Here is a 25,506-nt window from a genome sequence, read left to right on the forward strand (position 1 = left end):
TATTGTGTTATATAATTTTAAATAAAATTAATGAACGATATCGTGAGAGAACTGAACATCAAAAGTTAGTCTTGTTTTGTCGCAAGTTTCGCGTTAAAAAATGGGGGGAATAAAGTTTATATAAAAATATTGGGAGAAATGTCTAGGTAATTGTCAGCAATAATAATAAAAATAATAATAATAACAACTGCGATATAACAAGAAACGAAGAAGATCTGTAGAGTAAAATAGAGAAAGAGAAAAAGAAAAAAGAATAAATAAAAACGCGTATCCTTCTCGTTAAGAAGACTTTGTGCATTCAATGGGTAGAAAGATAGATAAACAGAAATGGAAATGGTGAAGAGGAGGTGGAAGGAAGGGAGGAAGAGAGGTAAGAGGTGGAAAGGAAAATAGTCAAAATAGAAAATGTGATGATTTGATTAAATGTGCAAGACGTTTTATTTATTTATTCCACTTGGGCAAATCGAGACCGTGGAAGGTTGTGTTGTCCCTCTTAAAAGCAATTTAGGGTTTATTTCCATCCACCAGAGATACCTGTTGTACCTTACGCTTTTATATATATATATATATTTACATATTATATTTACATAAGAAAAAAGAAAAGAAAGAAAAAGTAAAGTAAAGAAGAAGAGAGACAGTAAAAACGATAGGAATTTTCCACGAGAAGAAAAAGAAAAAGAAAAAGAAAAAGAAAAAAAAATGTGAGATAATAAATGAGAAAATTATTCCGCTAGAACGAACGAGTTATGATTCGATAGCGAAACAAACGTTTGAAATTAATTGAACGATACAAATTGTAATATAATCTTTTTTTTTTTTTTAAGTAGAAATTTCAATAGTCTCAGCAACGACAACAAACAAACAAACAAGAAAATAATAACTGGAAAATATGATTTCGGAGAGAATAAACTTTATTTCATCTTATTAGATTAAATAGACACACATATACAACACATACATCTATACATATACACAGAGAGGGAAAGGAAAGAGACAGAGAGTGTATGAGAGAGAGAGAAAGATAGATAACATGCTGTGTAGTATTCTGATTAACCCTTTGCCAGGTGAGAGACATGTAATTACACGACGACTTACTTGTCTGATGATATAACGCGATCGTTAATTCAAAGTTGCGTCGGATAGGAGTACGATCACGACCACGATCATGGGAGAAGCTCTTAATGATAACTATACATAACTTAATATATAGATAAGTATGTGTGCATGCGTGTATATATATACACATATGCAAACAACAAACTATATATATATATATATTCGTATGTATTAAATCTTTGTCTAGAAGTGTATTTGTATATGATGATGTACATTACTTAATGCTGCCTTGTGCAATTGGCAGCCAACGAGGTATGTCGATACCTGGCCAGAACAGTCGTGCTTTGTGCTGGTAATACAGGTGTCGGATAAAGCACAATCGAAAGGGTAGAACAAGGATAGAGAGTAAGGGTTAAAGAGTGTGTGTATGTGTTTGTAGGATGCATCTCACTCGAACGATGTTTCCTCAACGTTTCCTTCGATTAATCGCCGAGGATGCGTCTTTCCCATTCTCCTTCTTATCCCCTACCTTGCATTCCACCACCCTTGCATCCACCTCAACCCCTACCATCCCTCCCATTTACCCTGCTACCACTATTCACAATCCCTTCTCGTCTCTTCCTATCTTCCTACATAATCCGCAAACAATCGAGAGGCTTTACTCGAGTGTATTCCAAGGAAATCACGATGAGATGGAAACTAGAGATGAATAGATAAAACGATGAGAGATTGGATAGAGAAAGATACGTGACTCGGGTTGATGCCAATTATGTCAAAGATAGGATTATTATTATAGGGGAGGGAAGAATACAAAAAAATGGTTTGGTAGTAAAGTAAGTACGCGAGATGAATCTTAGAATGTTTTTTTTCTTAATGAGAACGAATATATGTGTTTTTGAGATCCTAGGGATTTATATTGTCTTTTTTAAATTTAATAATGTGATGTATATAAGAAAACAAAAAATAGTTAATTAATATCTATTATTTATAATTTTAAATTTAATTCAATGCAAACCCTTTAATATCTCGATTCGAATATAAATGAACTTAGACTAAGTTTTATTAATTATATACAGAAAAAAATTAACTTAGATTATTTAACGAAAAATTTGTAAGATTAAATTGTTATACAAAAAAATGATGTATGTATATAAAGCAACAAAAATCAATTTCATAGTTAATTACGAATAATATATACGAGATATAAGATTTATGGTAGATATTTAATTACTTTTTACGTCAAAAGATGTAAGATTCCGAAAAAAAAAATAAAAAAAAAATAAAAAGAAGATCGTCAACGATATTCTCCAAGAAACTGTATATCTTGAAAAACGTGGATTAAAAAAAAATAAAAAAAAATAAAAAAAATAAAAAATAAAAGAGAAAGATAGAAGATAAAAAAGAAGATGAGTAACGAATAGCAAGGTCTTCTTCTGACTTTTATCATTAAGGGATAGGAAGCTTTCCACTACTATCATTTAATATTCTTACGGCGTACATCTAAGAAAGTAATAGTAGTAGTAGTGGTAGTAGTAGTAGGGTGTTTCAGTGCCATACACCTTATAGTAAGTTAGAGATGTTCCAATGGTGTTATGAAACTTCCAACACGGACTCCAGAATTCAATTTATTCCGTCTGGAGTTATCGCGGATGAAGCTCACTCTAAGCAAACAATGACTTACCAACTTGAGAACTTATAAATGCATGGACATAGGTTAAAATTAATCTAGAAACGGGGAAAGAAGAGTTAGTAGTAGATACAGTTTTATACACGTATAATCTAGTATTATCCATTATTAATTATCATTTGTTTCTTTTTTACTTTTTGAAATTAAACTTTGATCAACTTAACTTAACTTAACTTAACTAACTAATTATATACGTTCTTTTAAAATATAATTATTATTTTAATACAATTTTATTTTAATTATTTAAAATATAATAGAGAGAAATTTTGCAAACTTTTATTTATTGAATATATTTTAATTTGATTTAATCTAAATATATTATATTTTAATCTTTTGAGTGTTATTTACATGTACTTATATTTCCAAACAAAAATATGCTTCTTTAATTCAGATGACGAGTCAGACTCGTCCACCATAACTTTGTTCAAGTAAGCAGATGATGAGTTTCATTCGTCAAATGTACCCGAAGAGTTAACAAACTAATTTCTATGTTTTATTGTTTTTTCAGGTCGACCAGGTACGGATTATCCAGTCCTAGGAAAAGTGCCCTACACCAATTTTTATTGCGACGATCAACCCTATCCGGGTTTCTTCGCAGATGTTGAAACAAGATGTCAAGCTTGGCATTATTGCGATATAGATGGCAGACAAGCTACATTTTTGTGCCCAAATGGTACACAATTCAGTCAAATCGTGTTCGTTTGCGATTGGTGGTTCAATGTCAGGTGCGAACTAAGTCCGAAATTGTACGTCATCAACAGCCGATTGTACGGCAAGCCTACGGAAGATCCAACGAGGCCACATCGAATTATCACTAAGGAACTACTCGAAAATATTTTCGTTAAACGAAAATGACCATCCTAATTTGCCGAATTTCAATATTTTTATCGTTTTAGACAATTAAAGCAAGCATATATCAAATAACGACGATTAAATATTAGGTGGATCGAAAAGTAATGTTGTTTTTTAACCTTAAATTCAAATAAATAAATTTTTAACAAATTTTTATTTTTAATCAATAACATAATCAACTTTGTTATCAATAACCTTTTTTCATGTAGTATGCAAATTTTTAATACCAGACAGATAAAGTCAATCAATTTTTAATTAAAATATAAGAATTGACATATGTGGAAACGACATTAATTTCCGGTCCCCCTAATATATATATACATATATATACATTGTAGAATAAGGACAAGTTTACAAGATGTAAAGATTACAATTAACGTTATAGTAATATTTATATGTAATGCTAATCGTAAAATAGTTCGTAGGTTTTTTACCTGTCGTAAAAAAGTGTATTCCTTTGTCACTCAAAAAAGTGTTCCAATAAGTGAACTTGAAAATCTTAAACGACGTTATTAAAAGGCCATAGTTTAAAGTATTTTATGATTAACACATTCCGTGCCACGTGTATCACCGGTGGTATACGTTAAACTTGTTCTTCAGGCCACGTGTACCACCGGTGGTACACTTACCATTTGACATATTTATTTAATGCGCTGAAAATATATGTTTATAACAAATTGAATTCTGTACAGAAATATTTCTATTAAAATACTGATGTCTTATACAAAATGCAGTATAGAACAAAGTACGAAAGTTTGTTTAATTGTTATATTTACAATAATTAATAATTATATGTAATGGTTGATTTTGTTAAAGCAAAATTAAATGGTCTGAATGACAAGTCAGGTAAAAAGGGGCTGGGCACACGGAGGGTGTTAAAAATGGATTGATATTTAGTTATGAACAAGAAAAATAAAATAAAATAAAATAAAACTGATAGAACAAACGTGCGAGATGTTGATAAAAGAAAAGTATACAAAATATTATTTACTATAAATAAATAAATAATTAAATAAGTAACTAACTAAATAAAAAAATAAATAAATGAATATAATGTATCAGAATTGACGTAAGAGTTAGAGAAGTTAAATAATAAGAAAATATTATGTAAAAAAAAAAACCGAAACAAAAAAGATATGAAACACTGAATTGCTTTCAATTATTTATCATTTATCATTTATCATTTATTATTTATCATTTATCGTTTAGTGATGATTAACATAAAAAAGAAAAAGAAACAAGAAAAAAATGTGAAATACACGTCAAACAGTTATTTTCGAAGAAAATTTATTAACCTGAACCAAAAGGAGATTTATTATTAAAGAAAAAAAAAAAAAAAAAAAAAAAGGAAGAAGAAGATAAAACGAAACGCTTTGATGCTTTATTGAAGGATATTATTATCAGAACGGATATTAAAAATTGTCCAAGAAAAAAATACGATTTGTGAGGGCGAACACTTATATCGTCTAGTGGATCAGTCAAGTGATCACTATCATTTCTTTTTCTTTTTTTTTTTTCATTTCCTCGACATCGTTTACTTATTTCAAAAATTATATTATTTTGCACCAATTTGTCGTTATTAATATTTATTATAGAAACAAAAAGAAAGAAAACATTGCACAGTTATTTAACAAATTCTTCGTGATTTTTTTTATCTGAAAAAAAAAAATAAAACAAAACAAAATAGAATAAAATAAAATAAAATAAAATAAACTAAATACACTTTTTCGTTACGTTCAACGAATTTTTAAATTGGGATTGAATACCAAAATTTATGAGTTTATACAAAAAATATTTGTTTTACGTGTTAAACGAAATATATTGTATACATTGTGTTAAAATTTGATTCTATATTCGAATACACGAATTTTTTTTTCACAAACACATACACACACACACATATATATATATATATATATATATAAAATTTCGATGCGTCATAGTAAAGGGGGAAAAAAAATTGTACAATCGTCGGATTACAGTTTATTAATTTTCTATATTTGATGCTAGTTTTTATTTTACCGTATAGGGGAGGAAAAAGGGGAAAGGGGGAGAAGAATAAAGGATGAGAAGAAGGTTTCGATAATAATCAAACAATATATATTCTCGACAAAAATTCAATATACACACGAGACTAAATTAAAAATGAAAATATTTTGTCACAAATTCATAAATTTCATAGATAAAACTTTTTATTTTCTTTTTCTCCCTTGTGTTTTCCCCCTACATATACATACTTCAAAACCCACCCTGTGGAAAAATCAGGAAGTTAACACGTAAAAGAATCGTCAGGTTAGTTAATTCGACTCATGGAAGGTTGTTGGAAAAAAAAAGAGAAAATAAGAAAAAAAAAGAAATCGAATAAGAGGGTGAAAAGGTGGTAGGGGGCATGCTCCTTCGAGAATCCTGGATTTAGGACGTGGAAAGCATTAACCTGCAACCCATCCCCACTCCCATCACCAGCACCACCACCACCACCACCACCAACGTGCGGTTCTTAAACGTTGATGAGATTGTAGGGGGATAAGAAACTTGACTTCTACTGTCTCCAATTCTTCCTTTTATCCTTTTTTTTCTTTCCCCCTACCTTTTTTATATTCTATCTTCATCTCTCTTCTTCCATCATTTATTTTTCTATCTTTCTTTCTTTCTTTCTTTCTTTCTTTCTTTTCTTTTCTTTCTTCCATCCCCTTATTTTAATCCACCCTCCTTTTCTTATCGAATGAGAAGGAAGGTAGAAAAAAAAAAGGAAATAGGAAGAAATAGACAAGAACTTTCTTAAACCTCATTGGAATTCGAGAGTCAGTTGATAATATTACGCGTTTCTAAACAAACACATATACATACAAACACATATATATAGATATATGTACCAATACTAAAGACATTCGAGTTCGATTTCAACAAGTACCATCGAATCGAAAGGTGTGAACCATTTTGTTCGGGATTTAGATAAAAAGGAAGAGGGTAGAATACCCCTGTTGTTTGCTTGTGATTGCACGGATTCGAGTTAAAAAAAAAAAATAAACAAAAGAAGAAAAGGACAAATCTTTACCCTAAACTTCCATTTATTTCTAATAATAGAAAATCTATTATTTGACATACTTAATTATAAATAAAAATATTTGAATTACTATAACAATCCTTATGAACGAAACCTTCCTTCACCCAAGAAAAAAAAAAAAAGAAATAAGATAAAATAAAATAATAAAAAAATAAAAAGTAAAGTATCCCTACTTTACCCCCCACCTCTTTCATCTGAAAACATAATACAAATATTCCATAGAATGATATCCTACGTCATATAAAATGAACAATGTCATACTCGTTATTTTAATTTTCGTAATAATAAGAAGATAAGTAAAACGTTAATGGGGGGTTAACAATGGAATAATAGACAAAAATTCCTAAAGAAAAGATGGGACTTCCGGACAGGGGACAAAGCAGGGGGAGGGGAGTTAAACGGGAAGGTTTTAGAAACGAGTATACACCCTTGCGTAAGGATAATTAGTTTGAAAAACAACCCCTTTCCGCTTTTCTATTTATTTTTTTTTCAACTGGTATACAAAAAAGAGAAAGATAGCCATGATGTCCCTTAAAAAATAATAAAAAAAGAAAAATAACCCCATTAGTGGTGTTGTGTACGTACGACAAGAAACGTAGTTTAAATTAAGGAAGAATGAACTTAAGAACGTAGTCTTCGCATTATTTTTCTTCTTCTTAAAAAAACCAATTGTGGTGGGGATGAATTCGCAGAATGATCTTATAAAAAAGAGTATTATAATTATTGTATTACGTTCTAACGAGTGGGGGTAAATAATATTTTAATGACACTTGAAGAACTTGAAGAGAACTTTTCCAAACGTACACTCCCTCTCACCCCTTTCCACTCCGTTACTTTCTTCAGTTTCTCCTTCTCACCCTGTTATCGTTCTACAAAGGTTTCTTAAATAAAACCGTACCCCCACTCTTAAATATATGGTGACTGAAATGTGCGCAGAAATGCGCTCTGGTGATAGTGATTAGGTAAAATGCTCGCATATATGCGCTTATAGTGCAAATGGGTTAATAATAATATGTCAATAAGGTGAAGTAGTTGAAGTTAGTGACTCACCCTGTATATAATCTAAAGTACAATGTACTTATCATAATTAACCCTTTTCGGACGCGTGTCCACTCTCAGTCACCAAAGCCTTTTTACAGTTCTGGTCGTATGTCTGGTCCCAGCCACTACCCAAGAAACCGTGCTAGCTAATCTTATATATATATATATATATATATATATATTTTATATGTATATCTACATAATATGTATTTTGCATAATAAATATATTATATATAAAAATTAATTCCGACTACTACGACACCCATGTCCAAATTGAATACATCCGAAAAGGGTTAAATAAAATATTTCATGGTAAAATATTGTGTTCAAATATTTTCATGAGTTAGACTGCATATATTTTTATATCCTATTCGACATCCTAAAATAAAAAAAAATAAAAAACAAAAAAGGACCAACAAATGATAATACAGTAACCCCAATGGTCGTTTGAGAAGTGTCTTGTTTGTTTCCAATCGTGGTTACGCGATTTGCACAGAGGGTTTTTCGCAAGAGAGAAAGAGAGAGAGAGAGAGAGAGAGAAACAGAAATTGAGAAACAAAGAGAGATGAGACGAACAGGGGTAGGTGGGGGTTGTAGAAAGCATACCCATACACATACACAAATATACAAGCACACACACACACTCGATTAAAATTTAATCTAATTCAAACGCACGGTACGCGACCAATCGACATCGTCGAATTAATAGAGAAACAACTGGACCACCCCCCTCTCCCCCTAACCCTCCCAATACCCCTCACACACACAAATACGAACACTCCGGGTCTAATCTCGCATCAAAATTGCATCCCACGTGGCGCGCGGAGGCTGGCCTGGTTGTTGAGCTGTTCTGACTCGCGATCCTGGGTAATTTAATATATTTTTTTTAATTTTTTTGTTGTTCTCAGTTGGCTCTTCTTTTTCTGTGTTTCCCCTCATTGTTGTCATCTTCGTTGTCGTCGTCATCATTGTCGTATTTGTATCCATGTTTCCTCCTCCATCTTTTATTTTTATTTCCTTGATACGGCTATCTGTTTTTTTTGGCTTTTTTTTTTTTATATTACCCTTATATTGTAGCCGCAACATTCGTAGAGAATTTGTTTTATTTTTTGTTTTGTTTTATATCTTTATCTTCCTTTTTTTTCTGACAACTTTCGTTCGACCCCTTCTCGTCCTCAATCTAATGTAACCTCAAGCTCAATCTCGTCCTTAAAATACGACAACGATGATGCATATGACACCGAACTTTTTGATTTTATATACTCGACACTGTTTCTCACTTTTTTTTTCAATGTTTTTTTTTTATTTTTTATTTATTTACTCTTCTCTTTTTGATTTTGTTGTTTTTTGCACAAAACGATAGAATAGATAGTCAGGCATATAGTATTCTATTATAACGTTATAACGCGCGCCATTTTGTTTTGTTTTGATTTTTTTTTTCTGCTGTATAACAGATCCTGCCGGAACGAATATTTTCCTCCCATCATACAACACCGTTCTCTCTTATGGAATCTTTTTTTCCTCGAGTGGAATTGGAAAAGCGAGTAGGTGGGTTGTGGAGTAGGGGGTTGGTTACTTCTAAATTTGATTATAGACAAATTTGTGACATTTTTATTCTCACTGATGGCAACACAAAGATATGATGTTATGCGAGGGATCGAACGAAATTGAATATGGCTGAACGCGATAGGCTATTCTACCATCCCCGTGTATCGATGTGTGTTGGAAAAAAAAAAAAAAATAAATAAAAAAAAGAAAAAGAATAAACCGTAAACGTTAATACGCGGGACATACGCACCAAACACACACATATACGTATATATACATGCATCCACAATCATACAAAAAATAGATGTTTTCGCTTCGAATAAACAACTACGTGCAAAATCGTTCGGACTATCGCGTTACCAAAAATATTTATATTTAAAAAAAAAAAAAGAACATATAAAATATAAAAAAAAAGAAACGAAAATGGCTGGACCGAAGGAGAGGGCAGAAGAGAAAGAGAAGGGGGTGGTTATAGAACGTCGATGGAAATTAAATGGCCGATGAGTGTTCGTTTTTTTTTTGCATTTTTTTTTTTATCCTCGTTCACAAACGTTATATAGCGTTGGAATTAGTTTTGTATCCGTTAAAGTTTAGTTTTAACTATTCTATTAGATTTCATTTGAACTATGCTATAGGATAGAATATAAAAAAAAATAAATAAAAAAATAAAAATACAAAAGTCAAATAGATGTAACCCTATACCATAAGGTTAACCATAGTTGGTTATTAGGTTATACAGTATACTAGTTATATGGTTAATTAAGTTAACCAAAACCTATATCACAAGATCTTAACATTTATTTTTCGATATAAAAAATGAAGGTGGGAAAAAAGAAAATAAAACATGAAAGTGAAGAAGAAAAGGAAGAGGTGGTGTATGTAGGGTGAAACTGAAAAATATTTCTAACTTTTCGTTTTCGACAGCTATTAAAATAATACTAACAATATTCGAGTGCTATATATGGAAAAAGAGAAAGAAAGAAAGAGAGAGAGAGAGAGAGAGAGAGAAAGAAAGTACGTATGTATTTGGAACAATAATCGAAACGGATAGATAGAATTCAACATTTATGAGAGAATGGGTACGAATTGAAATAATCATACGAATAATTATTCACCGAACATAAATTGCTTATCGTAAATAATTATTCGTATAAATAATTCATTATAAAATGAATATTGGATCAAGAATTTTGCTATTTCGGGGGAAAACAACATCGTGAGACCAAACGTTGCTACAGATATAGAAAGAAAGAAAGAAAGAAAGAAAGAAAGAAAGAAAGAAAGAAAGAAAGATAAAATGTAAGTGTGTGTGTTTTGTGTGCGTGTACACGAGAAAGATAATTATGTCATGAAAGAACGATTTCCGATTTCATTTCCAATCAGCCGTATACATTTTTATTCCATACACTTATCTATAAAATAAACATATTTTAATTTATAATTTTTCTTCTAAAGAAAAAGAAAGAAAAAAAATTAATTATTAACTTTAATTGGATCAACTCTTAGAAATTTTGCAATAACTTTATTTAACCCATTGACTGGTAGACATATTGTAAAGCGTTTTTCCTAAGGGTTGTGGTGGTGGTGTGTGTTCTAAGGTTTTATTTTAAATAATACATGAAATAATTTTACAATATAATAATATTAATTTACTGATATAACATTGTAATGGAATTTACAAAAAAAAAAAAAAAAAGAAAACAATTATTGCCAAAATATTTCATTTAATTTTACAGTTAATTTAATTTAATTTTATTTTTGCATTTTCGTATTGTGGTAGGCAATGGGTTAAAGTCAAAATATAAGTTGACAAAAAAAAAAAGTAGAATAAGAATAAGGAGACAAAATTTGCAAGACTACGAGAACGAGAAAAAAAGGAGGAAGGGGTGGATGGAGGTGGTTGGAGGCGGGGAAAGAAAGGAATAAAAAAGAAAGAATAAAGTAGTTTAAAATAGACGAGGAGTTTACAGGTAAAGAAGATGAAGAAGAATAAGAAGATGAAGGTGAAAGGAAAGGGGATTGGTCTAAAGAATCCATCAAGGAAACTGGTAATCAGGTGGAGCTAGTATCCACAGACCACTTTCAGGGGATCCAATCTCCTTGGGCATTTTTGCCACCACCGTTTACTCTCCTCCCCATTGGTGGAAATTTTCTAGCCAACGTAGCCACCCCCTACTTTTTTTTTATCTATTTATTTCTTTTTCTTTTCATATATTTCTATCTCTATCTAACTATTATACTATTTTTCAACGCATCCATACACACATATGTACACACACACTTTAACTACACATATGTTGGATATTTTCCTTTTTCTTTTCTTCGACACTTTTCTTCAACGACAATCTTTTTCGATCGGACTCATCGATCTGAAGTAGTATATCACAAAAATAGTATCACACTTTCTCTTTAACTCACCCTTTTTTTTTTATTTCTGCAACCAATAAAAATAAATTATTTCATACGCTTCCATCGAAATAAAAAACAATTGATAGATAATACATTGTAATTTATTTATTTATTTATATTGAAAATCAAAGAAAAATATTCAACAATACGATTGTGCACGTTCGTGTTTTATTAACTTTTGAAATACGATTACCCCCTCCCCTCCCCCTTCCGTCATCACAAAATCTGATAACAAAATGTTTCATGACCAATCCTGATTTTCCACTAATTCATACGTTCACGTACCATACGTTAAAAATTAAAAAAATAGAAAAATTATTTAATACGAAAATTAATAAAAATTAAAGTTTATTAGTCATACATTTATATAATAAATTTAATTGTGAAGTATTTAAAATAAATGAATTAGAAAAAAACGTAATAGTTAAAAATTCTATTAAAAATTTGACAAATGAAACGTTCATGTTTTTTGTTCAATATGTATTTAATTAAACTTGATAATAAATCGCAATTTAGTATTATTTTAATGGACGAATTTTATTGGGTCAAGGTTAAGAATAAAGGTTTTGACATACTGACCTATTTAAATGTCCCGAATAAACGTTTGTTTAATCAAACGAGAAACGCGTAGTAACTCAGAGGATAAAATATTGTCCTCGAAGAATTCAAATACCTCTATTCGTACATTTATGTCTACATCAATGTGTGTATGTGTGTGTAAGTGAATATGAATGAGCAAAACACACGATGTTCCCTTTAAATTCTCCAAATTGGTGTCAACCGAACCTCCGAGGTTACTTACAAGGAAAAAGAAAAGAAACAAAAATCAAACAAAGCCACGTCTTCTTCTTCAATGCTAAAAAATACACCTCTCATGTGTATGTAAGTATATATTACATTGGTGTACGTGTGTATGAGTTAGTGGATGCATATATTTGCTTTTACTGCTGTTATTTTACCAGATATTGTACACATCCATTAATCACGAACGTACACATAAACGTAAAAAAAAAAAAAAAACTGGTTTGACTACTTCTTTTCAAGGATGATGTTATATTTTCAGGTGGGTCAGTTCTATAATCAAAAAAGAAGAATACAAAATAATACAAAACAAGCAGTTTCGTTGATTTAAAATAAAATGGTGACAATTTTTAAATATTTTCATAAAGCGCAAGGTAAAATCTCATAATTTTAACGAATATTCATTCATTCTGAAGTTGCAGTTATTAAAAAAAAAAAAAAAAAATCAATTTGAATATACGTCCCAAAAAAGGCCATTGGCAACCAGGTAATGGGTTAAAAACCGGGAGTTTGAAATGTTCCAAGTTACCACTTTTTTTTTTTATCTATGTAAAAATGTAAATATAAGGGGTTTGTGATTTTCGAATTGTTTTTTTTTTCAATGCTTACGACACATTTCAAGAAGAAAATGGATTTTGCAAATGGATTCCGTAGACGAATTAAAAACCACCACTACCTACCACCAACAACAGCATTTGCAGTTGCAGTTGCAGTTGCAGTTACAATAAGTAGCAAATAGTAAAAGTAGCAGCATTTACGATGCTTTTTACATGCTCTATTTCTTTCTTTATCTCATCCCCCTTTACAGTTCTCAAATACGATCGGTAAAGAGAAACCAAAGACAATCTCTTACCACAAAAAAAGAAATAAAAAGAAAAAGGTAGAAAGAGAGAAAGAGAATAAGTTGCCATTCCAAGTTGCAGTCTACTACTAAGATCTTACCGTCAACTAAAGAGAATTACTTTCAAACTTGCGAAAGAAAAGAAAAATATAGAAAGAGAAAGAAAAAAAGAAAGAAAGAAAGAAAGAATGAAAGAAAAGAAATAGGGGTTGAGAAGAAAGAAGGTGGATGAGATGAGGGCAAGACCGATAAAATAGATCCTCTCGTTCGTGCATTCAGGGCAACCTTTCCCCTTCCATTTCCCTATACCTCTACCATCACCACCCCCCACTCCTCTTTTACAAACTATTTCTCCTCATCTTTTTCTCTTATTCCTCTTCTTCTTCTTCTTCTTCTAACAGTTTCTTTCTCTCTTATTTGCCACCACCACCACCATCACTACTACTACTACTACCACCTAACCCATTCGAAACTCACCCTGTTAGAAACCTTAAAAACTTTCTTCACTCGTAAATGAGCTATCTACCGGTAGCCGAGTTTTATGACCCATTTGCATCGCAGACTTTAAAAAGAGACGCAAGTCCCGCAATTAAACGACGCGCAGACGTGGACCACCACCCACCCCCGCCCAACCCCCATCACCATGTTTCAAACTCACACACAACGATACGATACTTTTTCTACTTTCACGATCTTTCTTTTCTCACCTGGATTCGCACCATTTATACTTTTTCTTTTTTTCTTCTTCTTCATCGTCATCATCGTCATCGTCATGATTAACGTCATTATTTTCCTTTTTTTCCCCCTATTTATTTACAAGTACCATATAAACATACCCCCTTTCACCCCCATCTTCAACTCAACACCTGAAGATTTTCGTTTGTCTTTTTTTGTTTTTTTTTTTGTTTTTTTTTTTGTTTTTTTTTAATTTAATTCATTTCATTTCTTTTTTTCTGCCTTGTTGCCCTTAATTTATAGAATTTTAATCTTCGTGTTTTTTTTGTTAATTACTTGGAACGTATTTTAACACTCACACTATGACATCATTTTTCTTTAATCTTACATGTTACCCTTTGCGGTCTTATCTTGACCACCGTCAACGACCATGACGATGATTACGATGACGATGAAAATGATGATGATGATGATGACATAGAATATGACTCAAGCTCGTTCCACTTTACATGGACGACTTTTTTATATAAAATAAAAGAAGCCACGTGAATTTAACGAGTGTAAGGTACACTCTTCTCCTCTTCCACCCTTATAATCCACTTCTCTCACTTTCCTCTTTTCCCCTACCCTCTCTACTCACCCTTAACCTGCCCATTAACTCTTTTCACGGCTTTAGTTTATTATTTAAATGCCTTATATCGTATAAACTCGTTACGCGAGTTCTTAGCTACCCCCTTTTCAAACCATCTAGGTATTTTTTTTTTAAATTATTATTATTATATTATATTATGCAGATATTATTATATAGGAGTGGAAAGGAGGGATGGTATAGTTGGAAGGTTAAATTAATTTAAAGAAAATATTACCTCTTATAACGAGATATGTCTATATATATATATATATATATATATATATATATATATATATATAGGCAATTAATTTATATTTTCAATAATCTTTCAAGTATACTCATTTCTCAAACTTTTTGCTAAACTCACTTCAGTCACATTGAACTTTGTAGAAATCTAACTTTCGAATATAAATTAAAACTACATTTTCAACAACTTACTTTTATAAAATGGTTAACATTTACGTGAGAGGGGTGATATGGTAGAGCTTATTAAAAAATATCGGTCTTTTTATTTTCTATCCAACCCCCTCTACCCTTTTTTCTCTTCTACACTTCTTCCTGCGTAGACTCTACTCACCACCACCATCACCACCAATTCTCGGATTGTAACGAACTATAACTAATTTTGTCGCTTGTTGAGCGTGTAAACGCAGCTGCGGTTGACCCTTCTGCCCGCTAATATGCAAAACCTTGGCCACCGTAATTTGCTCGATGTTGTTGTTATTGTTATTGTTGTTGTTATTCGATTATTATTATTTGCTTGGAAGAGAAATTATGTAAAATGCGTTAAGGGAAAAATTAAATGTATATATTATCTATTTCGAGGATGAAAATGTTGAACAATAACATAATTTTGTCACGGTGAGAAGGATTTTGAATTGTTTAAGATAATTATTTACAACCCTGTTTTCAATAATATTTTGTAAGTTAGAATAAATTTAATTTAATAAATAAAAATAAAAAAGAAAAAGAAAATCTAATAAATTTGTAATTGGGATAATATTCTATACTCTATTAAATATTTTATAATATATATTATTCATATTGGGATGTAAAGGTTAGAAAAAATTATTCTCTTGCAAGACTTCGATGTTCGTATAACCATAAAAAAATTATTAAAAAACAAAAAACTTCTTTTTAAACAATTCGTGGACTATCATGTAAATTATGACAGCTTGTAATATCGGTGTAAAAGTTGCAGGGAAACAAATTTTTTCAAATACCCCAACGAGAGATAGATAAAGGGAGAGAAAGAGACTTCCCAAGGGAAGGAAGGGTAGCTGGTAGAAGGGAAAATCCATTAGTATGTTTTCAATTGTAAAACATGCCTTTTTTTCTTTCTCCTTTCCTCGACTGCGTTGGGAGAAGATGTATAATGTATAAAGTACACAACATACGTAGCCGACAGGTAAAATGAGAAAGCTTCTAGAGCCTGTAACGCGAATGAGATTTTCACTTTGCCTCGGTTTACATGGAAACCTGCCAGAAACGTTCAAAAGTGGTTTCATTCAAAGCCACGAGAAAAATAAAAAAGAACAAGTAGAAGAATAAGAAGACGAAGAAAACAAGAAAAATAAATGAAAATAAGAAAAAAGATACAAATTCAAGATACATCTGTTTTCCTATAACACCCACGATTCTACTAAGTTGACTGTAACTAACCAACTCAAGAAAGAAAAAAACTGCAAAGTTATTAAAACAGTTAAAAAAACAAAAATTAGGGATAATTTTAATATATAAAAAATATATAACTTATTATGTGTATATATAATTAATACCTTTATTTATCCTAAATATAGTAATTGAGATTAGAAATAACTTTAATATATAAAAAACCTATAATTTATTATATATATATATAATTATATATATACATAAAATGAAAAAAAAATAAACTTCAGCAATCTATGAACAAATGGAGACGTTCATTTGTTCGAAAAAAACAAAAGAAGAAGAAGAAAAAGAAGAAGGAAATAAAAAAAAACCAAGAAATTGATTTATTCCAGATATTTGTACAATAATAAAACTCAACAATCCCCAATGGGAATAATACTTTTGGATTCGTTGAACGAACTAGCGATGGTGCGAGAAAAGTACGAAACAAGCATGGGGTAGTAGGAGGGTTGGGGGTGTGGGGTACAGAGGGATGCTGCTGCGAGGTAGCGAAGGCGAGAAGAGCAAGCGAGAGGAATATGGTTGGGGGGTTGAAAACCGAGAGAGAAATAATCCGCAACGCGTTATTTTATTCGTGGGTGCGTCGCAGCCGACGCACAAAGTTTTCATAAACGGGGGGGGGGGGTGCAGAGAAAGAGAGAGGCCGCCGCGCCCTACCTGTTTTATTCCCAACCTACCAGCACGACCACCACCCACTTACCCCAGGTCTTCCTCCTCTCAAAAACATTCGACCAGTAACGCGTAGCCCAGTTGGTTCACACGAAGCCGACTAGAGTGTAGGAAGAACACGCGGGTAACTACCACCACCACCACCACCACCACCACCACCACCACCACCACCACCATAACCACCTCTACCACCACCACCAACCACTACCACCATAACCACAACTTCCTACACATCTCTCTTTCTTTTGCTCGCTGTTCACATGACGCACGCGCTCGCGTGTTGCCAACGTGCATCAGACAACGGTTAATCAATGGGCTTCAAGCGCAGTCTCGCATCCCGGGATCTTTTCTGATGGACAGCAAACTGCGCCAACAGCACCACCAGCAGTAGCAGCAGTAGTAGTAGAAGCCAGTAGTAGTAATAGTAGTAATAGTAGTAGTAGTAGTAGTAGTAGTAGTAGTAGTAGTAGTAGTAGTAGTAGTAGTAGTAATACACAGCAACACACAACATTGACAGAGTATGCTGTTGCTAGTAACAGGAAATAAAATGCGTTCGTGCGTGTATACGAGCGAGAAAAAGAGAGAGGAAGGGGATGAGGAGGATTGCTACAGGCTGGATGGGCTTGTTGAACGTGGAGGAGGGGTTGGTTGGTTCAAAAGTAGAATGAGGGTGGGAGGAAAAAAGCCGCGGGCACGTAAAACTAGCGAACAATTTAAACTCCTCTTTCAAGTTTTGCGGCTTTGTTTATGCAAAAAGAAAATAATTTGCCGGCATGCGGTTCTCACCGCGTAGAAAAACGAAACCAATACACGGTGAAATGACGATTGCTCGTACAGGGAGAACACGCGCAGTCTGCTCTGATCAACACCTAGTATTATTAAATACAACTACTACTACTGCTACTACTACTGCTAGTTGGCTGGCTAACCTAGCTAGGATCATTCTAACGGTGAAAACAACTGAATATGCCAACCGCGTACGAATTGACAACGTGAAAACACCATCAAAATAACAATTACGAGATATATGGTAGACCCCGTATCTGGGAATGTATGATCATATTTTTCTTTCTCTCTTTTTCTATTTCTCTTTGCTAGTTCTTTTTCGAATTGGGCGGGAAAATAAAATCAATATGGCCGACGTACTCAACTCGTATTCATTACGAACACCTCACACGTTAACGACATGCGACAAGTTTCTTCTTTTAATTTTCTCACTCTCGTTTTACTTCTTTTCTTTCCCCCACACCCTTTTTTCCTGTTCTGTTAATTCTCATCAGAAGTTTTTCTTACTCGTGTTTTTCTTTTTTTACGTATATGTAAAACAACAAATCAAACCTCAATCCAGTTTTTTTCTAAATGTAGAAAAAGCAAAGTTAGCCTTGTTGAAATAACTTCATGGCTTATCGTTGCTCGAATATTTAAAAGATTACAAAAGTTTATTACCCCTACATACACCCCAATCACCACCCAATAACCATCGAGTTGTTTTTCTAAATGTAAAAGAAAAAAAGTTAACCTTGCTGAATTAATTTTGTCGTTTACCGTTGCTCGAATATTTAAAAGATTACGAAGATTTATCACCCCTATCCTCACCCTCATCCTCATCCTCATCCCAATAATCATCCCCGATGAAAGAAGATTGAAGAAATATAAAGAAAAAAAGTGACGATGTTCGACAACGTATAAATTTGAAAATACGCGAATGTAGGAGACTTGGGTTGGTTGGGGAAAGGGAAGAGGGTGGTTAGGGTGCTGCAAGAAAGAAAAATAAATAAATCAGGGCAGTAGATGGATGTGGTACGTACGCTTGTCACACGTTGTAAAAGATAGTCGTCGACGACGCATCGAAGAATTTAATGACGTCATTAACGGTAACCGAATTTAATGATGATTCCTGGGGTAGAAAATATTATGCATTTTCTGTAACGATGACGATGATGATGACGATGATGATAATGACGACGACGTAGAGAATATAGTTGATGATAACGGATATACTATTATTTTTTTTTTATTATTTTAATTCTTTTTTTTTCTATACCTCTCTTCGTTATCATAATCATCGTGTAATTGCAATTATTACGTTTTTAAACGAATTTATTTTACTTTTTTATTTTTCTTGTATTTATTTTTCAAATCTACATCGCGATTAAAAGTCATTTTATTTTTGTTATCATAAATCATAAATAAAATTATTTTGTAAAATAAATGAACTAGGTACTTTTCATCGGTTTGAAATATAAAATCGAAGAAATTAGTAGTTAAATGTATTGAAGAAAAATACCAAACTCAAATGACTTACCACACCTTCTTTCCCTACAAGCCATCGTTGTTAATAATTCTTTCATTTTATCTTCATTATGAAAAAATCTTACCTGAAACAGAAAGAAAACAAAACATATGTAATCTCATTAATGTATGTAAACGATAAATCAAATTAAAATTAAAATTAAAATACAAATATTCATTTCCATTTCTCTTTTTTTTTATTTATTCGCAGATTACGAATTGTTGAGTACCATAATTTCATGTATAATATTTAAACGACTTATCGTTTATCAGATTTATCAGAAAAGACATAATAAAAAAAAATACTCCACACATTATGCGCGTCAAGTTGAGATATTTTTTTTATAGAAATGATCAAACCGAATAGTTGACATTTTTTATTTTAATTTCTAATAAATCCGAATATATAAAGAAATACGCGGTGACGTCAAAGGGGACAGCCACCCACTACCACAACAACAACAACAACCTCGAGGGTACATCATCATTTGGTTTAAAACAAAATCGTAGAAGAAGAAACACAGATAAACAGACTTTATATTGACTTCTTGATAAAACAAAAAAAAAAAACAAAAAATAAAATAAAATAAAATAGAAAAAAAAAAAGAAAAAGAAAAATGTTTCTGATGATATTGCAAACCTAACTCTCTCTCTCTCTCTCTCTCGTAATTCTCACGTGGACTCGATCGAAAGATGTGCGCGTGTATAAAAGAAAAACAAAAGCAATGAGGGGTTGAGGAAGTGGGTGGGAGTGAGATGAGAAAGAAGTTAAAGGATGAGATAGAGAAAAGAAAAATAGAAAAAAGAAACAAAAAAGAAATCAGAGAGATGCGAGTAGACGAACGAGAGAAAAGGTGCAAAAAGAGAGACTAAGAGAGAGAGAGAGAGAGAGAGAGAGAGAGAGAGAGAGAGAGAATGAGAGAGAAAAATGAGTGATAAAGCAGAGTAAGAGAGAAATATATCGAGAAGGAGGGGGTAGGAGAATGGGAAGTGCGGTCTCGTCGCTCAGAACCACTCTGATATTTATTTTTTTCCCCGTGACCACACCCACCCCCACAATTTCTCTCCAAACGCACTGCACACATACACACACATATATAAACACATATACAAACAGCAAATACACACAAGACCGTAAAACTACGTAAATATTCCTATTGGCATAGATGCACACACAGATAAAATGTAGTTGGGGAGGGTTAGGGTGTTAGAGGATGGAATACGTACAACATCACAGTACGTACTCCCAAAGCTTGGATGATCGCAATTATATCCCCCTCCCATTCCTCCCTCTTCATTTTCTGTCTCTCTTACTCATTTTTTCCATCTACCGTAGGTTTTTCTTTTTCTCTCTCTCTGTCCGTCTCTCTTATTGAGAATCGGGGGGTTTTTTTAAATCGTCGATATTTTTTTCCTGGTCGTTCGCATGTTAATTTTCGGCGTCCAATGACGCGGCAGGGCCCCGGGCCACAGATGTCGATGATATTTTGCAGCATTCGCAACGCGAGCCCAGTAAAAATTCTCTCCATCTGATCGACGGGGGTTGTTCGTTCTCTCTACTATCCTAACCCCTTATATTCAACCCCCACCCACTCACCAGAACGTTTCCTTTTTTCTTCTTTTTCATTGGGGGATTATTCTCTCTCTTTTTCTTTCTCTTTCTTTTTGTCGCGTTTCGTTTTTCATTCAACCCTGTAGTGTATCGACTTCTATCTCTGTCTCTCTCTTTTTGATACGAAATGGCCATTTCATACTTTATCAGCGAGATATTATTGAATTTTGACTCTCACGAAGAAAAAGTTCGTCCCTCTGTTGCCTCCCACTACCACCACCCCACTTCCACCCCCGTTTAATATCGTGACATCTAGATGAGAAAGAAAAATAGTACGAAAAAAAGGAAAGGAAAGAAAAGAAAAGATTTTGTAGGAAGATGGAAGGGGGTGGAGGGGAGGGTAAGAAATGTTAACGTCATTTCGTTATTCGTTCATTTACTTTCTCTCAATTTCACAAAGGATACGAATAAAATAAAAAAGGATACAACAGAAAAGAGAAGAAGAAGAAGAAGTAGAAGAAGAAGAGTTGGAAGACGTGGATTTCGTTATGCTCGTTTCCTTCCTTCCTTCCTTCCTTCTTTTCTACAACACCCCCTCCCCCAAGCCACCCCTTCACAGTCATAAGATAAACTAGAATTTGCCGGTTCTCGTATCCAGAAATATGCGAATAACAAGGAAAACGCGAGTCTCGTCTGAAAACTCGCGGAAGAAGAGGAAAAAGGGGGAGTTGGGGATGCAAAAGGGGTGAGGAGGCAGGAGAAAAAGAGAAGAGGGATGATATCTTTGACGCGCGATTGCCGAGTCATGGCGATGATGGTGAAAGAAGAGAAGAAGAAGAGGAAAAGAGGGACTCTGGAAGCAAGCAAGCGAGGAATGTCATGGTACGAAAAGGAAAATATAAGATTGTACGCTACTATCCTTGCAAAACGAAGGAATGAACGAACGAATGAACAGACAGGATTCTCTTGAATTTACTTTTCTATGAATTTATCAACGTGGAATTGTATATTTTGTTGTAGCTTGTTTTATTACTGTATTTAAATATATTTTCTTCAAATTTGTTTCTTATTCTTTTTTTTTTCTTTAATATGAAATTTTTTTTCAACGCATATAATTTCTTCAAAATCTTCTTCCTTTTCATCTGTTTTTTTTTATTTTTTATTATTACTAATACTTTTTTAACGACCATTTCATGACATCATTTCAAGATAAAAATCAAAACCAGGAAGATTCATGGTTCTGGTGTTTTTTTTTTTTTTTAATGAATTCGATGGAAATGTTAAACGATGCCGTCAGATTATTTTTGAAATGAATTTAATAAATGATAATTAGATGGAAACGTTTATTTAAACGAAGGATTTCAATTTAACAGTTCCCTTCGGTTCGATTTTTATCAATATTTATCATTCAATTATATTGAAATAATTTAAAAAATAAAACAGAACAAAAAAAAGGTAGAAAAGGAATTGACGTAGAGATTTAAATTTAATTGTCTGAATAATAAATAAAAAAAAAATGATGAAAATGTCATGGACGATTAGTGACGACCTTTTAACTTCCATCGCTAAATATATATATAAATACTAAATGTCACTAAATATTAATTATACTAAATAAATATAGAAGAAAGAAATTATAAAAAGATGGGAGGATGTAACTGGGAATATACGACGCCTTCTATCGGAGATTTCGATGCCCGAGTATAATCGAAAATAGACTGTTGTCGTAGTACGAACGTTGGTGTCGTCCTTCGATTTCTTCAACACTATCAATAATTTAAATTAACACCAATTTATTCTTGATTTAACTTTTACCTTCCTTACTTCCCATAGATACCAATTTTTATTTGGGTTTCAAAAAAAAAAAGATTATTAAAATATTATATAATTAATATTATATATTTATTATTATATATAATTTGTATAAATATTTATTTTTTTGTAAACGCGTTGAACAAGAAAAAAATAAAAAGAATTATTATTTGTTAAAAACATATTTATTACAGAAGTGATAAAAAAAACAAAAAACAATAAACGTCAGTCACGTTTGCAATTCGTTAAAATGTTTCTAAGTACTCGTCTAGGAGACACTAAAGTTTTTTATTAATACACGTTAATAACGACATTCGATTGGTTATACTAACATTCACGATAGAAATTTCTACTATTGGAAAAAGAACGGAAATATTTTTCATTACATCGTTGTCTCTCGAAGAAACAAGAGAGAAACACACACACACACATAGACACATATATATAAAGATAAAAATAAGTGAGTATTTTAAACGAGGAAGCAAGTTTGCTTACTTGATGACCCTGATAAGTTAAGACTACTCGTAATAACGTCAAACGACGAACAGTTAATGGTGTAAAATCCTAAAAGAGAAAGTTAATGTGAGAATGTCGCATCAACGAACCCATGTTTCGTGATTTCAAACTTCGATAATAAAATTCGATTTGAAATATTCACGACTTCTTGTGTTTTCTACTTCTCATTCATTCATTATTTCTTTTTTTCTTATTTATTTTCTTTTAAATACTTTAAAAACTAACACAAGTGAAAGCGAGTAAAAATTTTGATAAATAACGTTGATACTTTACCAATTAATGTTAAATGGAAAAGAAGAAAGGAATTTCAGAGGGAAAGAAGAGTAAATGAGAACAGGAACAACTGGTAAAAAAAAAAAAAAGAAAAATAAAATTTGAAACGATATCTTTCAATATGGAAAGTTATCCTCGTTCGAAATTTTTTTTGAGAAATTATCAGAAAGTGGAATACTACTTTTCTTTTTAAACCCATTCAAGACCAAGACTTTTTTCGAACACGGTTTTCATGAGCCACTTTTTAAAATTATATTATTCATTTTTAATGAAAAAAAAAACTTGATTACTATGAAATTTACCCAATTCTTAAGTGATTTCTCATAGATAAGTTGACTGCACTCGCCGTGTATGCTGCTTGGTCCTCAGGATCCTATGCTCCTATGCTCCTTGGTCCCTGATATTGAAGGGTTTGCGTTTCAATGTAATGAAAAATATACGTACAAGATACTAACGAGTTATACTGCTTAAGTGTATTTAAGGGTGTTAAATTTAAAGTTCCTACTTATTAAAATATGATAAATAATATGCGTTTTCTAGCCACGAATGGAGTTAGGCCACTTTCTAAATTAGCAATCTGATTTGTTATAAAATTTCGAAGGAACCCAACTCCATTCAACATAATTTAAGATGCTTCAAATTGAAAAAAACAATACTCAATTTATTTGACATATCTTTAAAACACTTCAGAAACATAATTTTTACGATTGAAAACATTTTTGAATTACGTAAATCACGTTATATACACATGCGTATAATAGGAATATAATATGTAATAAATAAAAATTAGGATTATAACATTCTAATATTAACAGTTTTGTTCATTCTAACATAATTATTTTATCGCACCTGTTCAGTGATGACTTCGTGCATTAAATTGTCCCATAATGTAAGTAGAATGTATTAGAATACTAAAATAATTGTTAATTAATCGAAAGAAATGTATATTGTTACCTAAAAACACCAGGTATATGATCGGAGTACCGTCCTCGTCGAAATTCACCTTCAAACTGACACGTTGTCATCTGTCAAAATTCTTTCATTATATGTTGTTTATATGACTTTCCGAACGTTGCGCATGTGTACAACGGTAATAATATTCCTAATAAAGAGAATTTGATATTATAACGTTTTAATTTTAACATTCTTTTCATTCTAATGTAATTATTTTCTCGCACCTGCGCAGTGATGATTCTTAGTGGGTTAAATTTTCCTACAAACAATAAATTATTTCTTTTTATGATATTTCTATCACGATAAAATCTCTATCATTACGAGTAATTACAGACAATCGGAAATTAATAATTGCCAATTGAAGTTAGGACACTTTCAAAATTAACAATCTGATTTGTTATAAAATTTCGAAGGGACTTAACCTCATTCAACATAATTTGAGATGCTTTAAATTGAAAAAACAATACTCAATTTAATTTATTATATTATTTTATTTTACTGCATTGATATTTTGTAAAAATGTAGATTTCGATAATTCTAATAAAATTTCTATTTTTCTTTTTTTTTTTCGAACGCATTAAAACTAATCCCGGTTCTATTTCTCTATACTTTAAAGATAATATTCATACAAAAAAAGTCTTATCTCGACGAATACTTTACTTATATTTCATCTTAAATAATAATTAATGATATAATATAATTTTTATATTTAAATAAAAGAAATAATAAAGATTCTCATTAATTTACTTTAAATCAATATTTAACGATATAAAATAATTGTTATATTTAAATAATAATAAAAAAAGAATTTAAAAAAATTGGTGGAAAATTGTTCTATTTGGTTATTATAAATATCATTATACAATTCTTTTTTTAGCATTTCCATATTGTGGCGGGTAATGGGTTAAGATTGATAACATTTCGTTCTACGAATGAATATCTAGCATAAATTCAATGCCTATTCATTGAGCTAGAAATTATTTAATCTATTTTGTAAAAAAAAAAAAAAAAAAAACGAAAGAGAAACACACAGCACACACGAACGCACAAATGCGCGTACAGGGTAAAGAGAAACCACATAAAAATAAATAAATATAAAAAAAGGGTAGGAGTAGAAGGGAAGGGAAAGTGGGGGAGGGGAAAAGGGTGAGGGTAAAAA

At 31.8% G+C, this 25,506-nt stretch overlaps 2 protein-coding genes across 6 annotated transcripts in view; one reads left to right on the plus strand and one right to left on the minus strand.

Moving 5' to 3' along the window:
* LOC107072152 (uncharacterized) overlaps positions 1-4,744 on the plus strand; it is a 49,467-nt gene extending 44,723 nt beyond the window's left edge. For both annotated transcript variants that reach the window (XM_015331851.2, XM_089175626.1), the window contains exon 3: positions 3,252-4,744. In XM_015331851.2, coding sequence (XP_015187337.1) covers positions 3,252-3,598 — 347 coding nt within the window. In that variant the 3' untranslated portion in view covers positions 3,599-4,744. The remainder of the gene's footprint in view (positions 1-3,251) is intronic.
* Positions 1-25,506, minus strand: part of qin (tudor domain-containing protein qin) — a 202,748-nt gene that overhangs the window by 55,181 nt on the left and 122,061 nt on the right. Inside the window, exons 1-2 of one of the 4 annotated variants that reach the window (XM_089175623.1) lie at positions 23,696-24,415; positions 19,254-19,326 (exon numbers count right to left, since the gene is read on the minus strand). The exons of 2 other annotated variants lie outside the window; for them this stretch is intronic. Coding sequence is in view for 1 of the 2 variants with exons in the window: in XM_089175621.1 (XP_089031747.1) it covers positions 16,980-17,006 (27 nt within the window). In the remaining variant the exon portion in view is untranslated. Of the gene's footprint in view, positions 1-16,979; positions 17,053-19,253; positions 19,327-23,695; positions 24,416-25,506 lie in introns of those variants that run through there. One more of the 4 variants, XM_089175621.1, reaches the window with a different exon arrangement.

This window comes from Polistes dominula, unplaced genomic scaffold (genome assembly GCF_049000335.1).
Source record: "Polistes dominula isolate Pdom_NZ unplaced genomic scaffold, Pdom_raw_medaka contig_17, whole genome shotgun sequence".
In the NCBI taxonomy this organism is placed as follows: domain Eukaryota; kingdom Metazoa; phylum Arthropoda; class Insecta; order Hymenoptera; family Vespidae; genus Polistes; species Polistes dominula.